This window comes from Pinus tabuliformis, chromosome 3_2 (genome assembly GCF_031772625.1).
Source record: "Pinus tabuliformis cultivar Carrire ecotype Pingquan chromosome 3_2, CPIR1, whole genome shotgun sequence".
In the NCBI taxonomy this organism is placed as follows: Eukaryota; Viridiplantae; Streptophyta; class Pinopsida; order Pinales; family Pinaceae; genus Pinus; species Pinus tabuliformis.
The window spans coordinates 208,659,978-208,665,977 of NC_142302.1; the positions used below are offsets into that span (position 1 = coordinate 208,659,978).

The 6,000-nt window shown below is 37.7% G+C and overlaps 1 protein-coding gene across 2 annotated transcripts in view; it reads right to left on the bottom strand.

Moving 5' to 3' along the window:
- The window catches only part of PDE318 (P-loop containing nucleoside triphosphate hydrolases superfamily protein), a 334,365-nt gene extending 330,278 nt beyond the window's left edge, over positions 1-4,087 (bottom strand). The window contains exon 1 of one of the 2 annotated variants that reach the window (XM_089416137.1): positions 3,775-4,087. In XM_089416137.1, the coding sequence (XP_089272263.1) occupies positions 3,775-3,805 (31 nt within the window). In that variant the 5' untranslated portion in view covers positions 3,806-4,087. The remainder of the gene's footprint in view (positions 1-3,774) is intronic. The other variant, XM_089416136.1, reaches the window with a different exon arrangement.
- Between the last annotated feature and the right edge of the window lie 1,913 nt (positions 4,088-6,000).

A 6,000-nucleotide genomic window follows, 5' to 3' on the forward strand; every position in this document is an offset into this window, starting at 1 on the left:
AAAACTAAGGAAAAGAAAATTATTTACTTTAGTGAATAAGTTTTAATCTTAGTTGTTGATCTCAAGTGAAGCGAGATCTAATCTCGATCGCCAATCACTTTGAGATTAGGGTTAGGGTTAGGATTAAGGTTTTAGCTCAATGTAAAGTTATAAAAGCAAGGTTAAGGTGAGGAGAAGACACATAACAGTAGCACAAGTTTCAGAGCGACATCTCAGTGAGCATGTGTTGGGTCTGAGAGAGTGCATAGGGGCTAGAGATCCAAATCTACCAGAGAAAGCAGATCTGTCAGATCATATCTGGCATTTTGTAATCTGTATTTTCTTAGTTGGGCCATTATCCCAAGACGGGAGCCCAAGTAATTTCTGATTTTTTATTAATGATGACTTGTTTTGTTGGGGGAAAATATGTTTATGATTATGTGATTCGAATAGCAATTTGCTTCTACTAAATATTATGTGTTAGGAACTTAGCCGTATATTTGTCCAATAATTAATTGCTTGCAATTAAATATTGGGTGCTAGGTTTGTGTAAATTCTAACACCAAAGAAAGATAAATCATTAAAATAAAGGGCACACTAGAGGGGTGGAAAAAGCATGTCAAGGATAGGGGTAACTCATGCCACCATGATTGCTCCCTCCTTACATCATAACACTCAAGATGTTGGACCCCATTAGTTGGTCTCATGGCTATGGCATCTTCCTCGAAGTCTTTTCCATTCCATGACCACTTTATCACACACACTCGTGGATTGATGGGTTTACATAGTACCTCCACTTGGGAGCTAGAAACACTTAATAGGGTTGTTGAGCTAATCAATCCTAGCATAAGTAAGGTAACTTGTTTAAAGATCTTGATCTAGTTAGACCTTTGAAGATGAGTTTACTGTGAGGTATTCATGTACCCCTAAACATTAGATATGGTTCATTGATGCTTTAATGGTTTTATGTCCCTAAAGAAGTTGATCTCACTTGATCTTCAAAGGTTTTCTTCAGGTGGTATCACATATGCAGTAGAGATCCCTTAGGGATTGTTTGATTCCTTCTCAGCACCTTCTAGTGGGTTCTTTGCCCCTTTTAGAGAGCAAACATGACTTTGTGGACCCAGTATTGGCGGTCTAGAGATATGTGTTGGGCCTTGAACTGATTTCACATGATGCTACAACCCTTGATGAGCCTCGAAATGTTGAAACGTTGAGCCTAAAAGCTTAGACATTAAACTATTTAATGATGTGCCCAAATGGACCCAAGACATCCCTAGGCTAGCCTTAACCTTGTTTGATGGATAGTATCTAGTTCAAGAGCACAAATGGGGATGGTTATCACTGAGATGACTTGGGAGGGCTAGCGCATCCCTCTTTGATGCCAATGCTTGCCCTTAAAGGTGCCACAATACTCCCAAATGCTTGAAAAGTGTGAAGTGGGGCCTCTCTTCGATGATGTCATGGTGGAGGAGGCACCATTTAGCGAAATACAGATGTACTTTGGGAATTTCTTAGAGTGAGGAGCACTCTTGGACACTTTTCCTAGTTATTTGATGCTTCATTGCCTGTTTGGACAATGACATCATGGTGGAGGCTACTTTTCTCCCACATGTGTGGGTTAATTTTGGCATTTTGTTATGTTTTAGAGCAATTTCAAGGTCATCTTGTGACCTTTGACATAGTTGAATGCTCAAGTAAATTTTTTACAAGTTTTGCTTATAAAATTAATGAAATAAAGCTTGGTTAACCTCATATAAATAAAGGGCATCCAAACAATATTTCCAACAATCTTCATCTTGCGATCTCTGTCTTGGACATTTGTAGTCCCCCCTATCTTTGACATCAAAGGTAACAATGTTTCCAACAATCGCCCCATCTGTCATTGATGGCAATCCTTAGTTAATTTTGTAACAATATTGTAGTACTCCCTAACCTTTAGTTGGGCATCCATCTTGGTCTTCCCCTAACATTGACATTCTTGGTCTCCCCTATCTTTGACATAAGACAACACAATATTCAACAGAGAATGGGATTGAGAGATGGCTCATGGGGTAAGGGCCCCCTTCTGATAGAACGAGATATGGGAAGGGGGAGATTTAGGGAAAACAGGGGGGAGGAAGAGTGTAAACAAGCTAGGATGTGGTCACGAGGCAACCATTCTACTAGAATAGGATGGGAAGAGGAAGGGAGTGTGGAGACAAGGAGGGAAAGTGCAAACAAGGCTAAGAGATGGCTCACAAGTAGACATGCATGCTAAAGCGATACAAGGAGGGGGTGGATAATGCAAATGAAGAGGGAGGGAAAGTTGAAAGTTGAAACCACCATTCCATCAATGGACAGCCGGCTTAGACAAATGGCTCACGAGGCAAGGGCAAATATTCCATGAGAACAATACAAGGGAGGAGGGAGAGAGAGTGTGTAGACAATAGTGAGAGATGGCTCACAACGCAGCCATTCAGGTAGGACAAAATGGAGAGAGGGAGGGGAAGTGCAAACGGGGCCAAGAGATGGCCCACAGGGCATCCATTTCACTAGAACAAGACAGGGAGAGGTCAGGAGAATGCAGACAAGAAGGGAGAGTGTATACAGGGTTGAAATAGAGGGCTGGAGAGATAGGAGGGGAGAAAGAGTGGAAGGGAGGGAGAGATCGCGCAAACTTCTAATGGTTATGACATTCTCAAACAGCATCTTTGCACAGTCCATGACCACTCGATTCAGAATGAGCGATCATCTCACAAACAATGGGTATGTAATCCAGACCTAATATAGATAGATAGATGGGAATCTGGTAAGAAAAAGAATTGTGTGTGATTGGTTTAAAGCATTTCAGTCAACAATCATATACGAAACCCTTGAAGGGTCAGACTAATAGAGTAACAAACCTATATCTCTATCAGCCTCAGGCCTTTGTGACTTGCCTTGAAAAATATGACTTGTTTTTTGTTATTGTGTTGATCGTGGATGCTTACTGAAACAATTTTATCGTGTAGGGAATCCTTGCTGAGCTGCTACATAAATTCAACGTGACCCTCAACAGCATGTTTGGCAGAAGCATCGTTATGGCAACATTTAAAATTATCCGGCGTAATGGGTCCCTTTAATTGAGATAGAAAAAGATACAACTCTTTCGTTGTAAAATAACAGATTCTATTTGAAGAACAATATTCATGATGTTCCAATACAAGATCCACTAAATTCACTGTGCAAAACAGTGATAAATCCCTTTTTTGGTGTTATTCTGAGTGAAGATGTTAGGGCATCCAAGATTGTGCAAGGACAATATGTTCATGCAAATGCTTAAGGCCCAGCGATTGTGATTAGAGGGAACCCTCGGAAATAAGTATGGAGGCCTAAAAATGTTTGTTTCTCAGCTTTGGGAGCTTTGGGAGCAATATAGACTGTTTTCAGCTTCACACTGGAGAGACAGTTTCAGCCTCAGATTTGATGTCTCCAGTCTGAGGCTGAGAACTGTCTATATCGCTCTCAAAGCTGGGAAAAAAGCATCGGGGAGAAGTTCAAAACCATGTGTAGCAATAACAGGGAAACAATAGAGGAACAACTTGTAAAATAAAGGGAAACGAAATGCCATACACCAGTAATCTTGCAAAAATTGAAAAATGAGTACACTCAATATACAGAGGGCTTTGACACGCCAACGAACTTACTTCATTCTAAGCCCGCCTATTGCCGTCAACCATTGCAACTTGATTCCGAGAATACGGCAGATATATTATTATTGTTGTTAGAAAAGAAAATACAATAAAAGGCGTGGGATAGAGAGAGTGTGTGTACTAGAATGAGCAGCTGCAGGAAGAATCTGCATTGTTGATCTTTAAATCACGTAAATTCTCCTTTTGGCGAACAACGCTTCTGTGAACTATCACTTAACCCAGTAGAAATGAAGGTGAGGATTGACGTGCTATTATCACACTGATTTCAAATGCTCTGCCATACCATTTTATTGATTCTGGAATCCTTAGAAACCTTCCACCATAATGCTGCCGAAATATCCCTTCAAATTTATTTGGGATAAAACATGATTTACTATTCTACACACGGACAGAAAACCCCGGGTAAGATCAACCGTTTTTTGGAGGGTAGGAAAATGTCATCCCCCAAATTGGAAAAATTAACTATATAAAATATATATTTGTATATTTTTTTCCCTCGTGTACAAAGGTGATCAGATGATAAAACTAAACAAACTTAATTTACCGTGCTAATGTGACATAGAGCTTATAACCCCCCAAAAAATAAAATATTTACAAATACTGTAAAACAGTAGTTATTTTTGCTATAATTTTTTTAATCTTATCTAATTGAATCCCTTGCAGCTTCAGATCCTCCCCTCCTCCATTTCAAAAAATTCTGATGTTTTGCTATAACGTGAAATTCATTATTTTCACTTTTTGTGTTTTATCTATTTATAATTTATTTTCGTAAAAGGTGTGTTTTATTGTTTTGATATTTTTTTCAGGTTGGTAGAGATAGTAATTAATTTTTTAATTTTACTTTTAATTAATTTAAAAAGTTTTTATTGTTTTGCTTTTTTGAGTTAGTAGAGATAAGCAACTAATTATTTAATTTCATGTTTAATCAATTTGAAAAAAAAAAAATGTTTATTGGTATATTTGTGACATGTGAGTTTAGTATGAGGTTTAAGAAATTACGATCCAAATTTTTTGTGATTTGTGAGTTTAGTATGTGGTTTATGAAATCATGATCCAAAGGTATTTAAGATATCAAAATTATCAGGATAGCACATCAATTCTTAATAAGATTAGAGTGTTTTTTGTGTCGTTTTTTTATTACCATGAGTTGCAAATGTTAGTGGCTTTATGAAACAAAGCCTTCTAAATTGTTGGGTTTGTGACAACAATATTTTTTTCAAAATTGAATGGCTATTCCTCTTATACACAATGGGGCATTTCAAAACATTTGTGTTTTCATATTCTGATAATGCAAGCCAAGAATATTATAAATGCATGTAGTGGTGAACCTTGTAGGTATCCTAGGAATTTGTTGAGCAATAAGCTCATATATATTTGCCCTAATTTATGAGTGTTATTGTGTTTCATTTGTTCTATGCAAATTTTATTTAATTTTCTATGTGTATGTTGTGCATACCAACAAGTGGTATTAGAACCTAAACTCATGTATGTATCCTGTGTGAGGCCTGAACTCCTGTATGTGTGTTGCGCTAGCAAAGTTCCCTTCAATGGCTATGACCAATATAAGAGATTCTCCTGGTCATCTGTGTAAAGTTGGAGTTATGGGAGTGAAGAAAATAATGGTTTCCCGACTTATATAATGTGTATCAGCTCTGGACTAACTAATATTGCTCTCGTCTCTCATTAAAGTTGAACCGGCAAAAGATGGAGAGCTAAGGCACGAGGGTCTAAACTGTAGACTTCCTGGTGACATACACTTAGCTACAACCAATCGATATATTATCAAGACAATCCTTGAGGTTTAATGTTCTCTTCACACAACCTTTTTTATCAACTTTTTATCTTGAGTTGATAAGAGTTAGAGACTTTGATATAACTCACAACTATAAGATGTTGGTGTTATTTATGAAGGTTCATATCCATGATGTTATATAAAAAGATAACAATGGTCTTGACCTAAAGGTGTGTGTAAAAAGGTTATTGTCTCTATTAAAAAATGCTTGTATGGCGCAATGTGGTATTTTCTGTTTTTTAATTGAGTAAAAGGTCAAGTCTAGTAGAGGCCATGAAAGTGGTGAAGAGAATGGCAAAGATTTCAGGTGTAGAGTTCGAGGTAGAGAAGTTCAATGGGAAGAATAACCTCGAATTGTGGAAGCTCAAAATGCAGCAAGATTTGTTGGTGCAACAAGGATTGCACAAGGCTCTAGATGGCAATAGAAAGAAAGTAGTGGGTATGTCTCATGAAGACTAGGAAGATTTGGATGTGAGAACTCTCAACACCATTTGACTGTGTCTGGAAAATAATTTCCTTTTCAATATTATTGGAGAGGAAACGACATCAAGCATG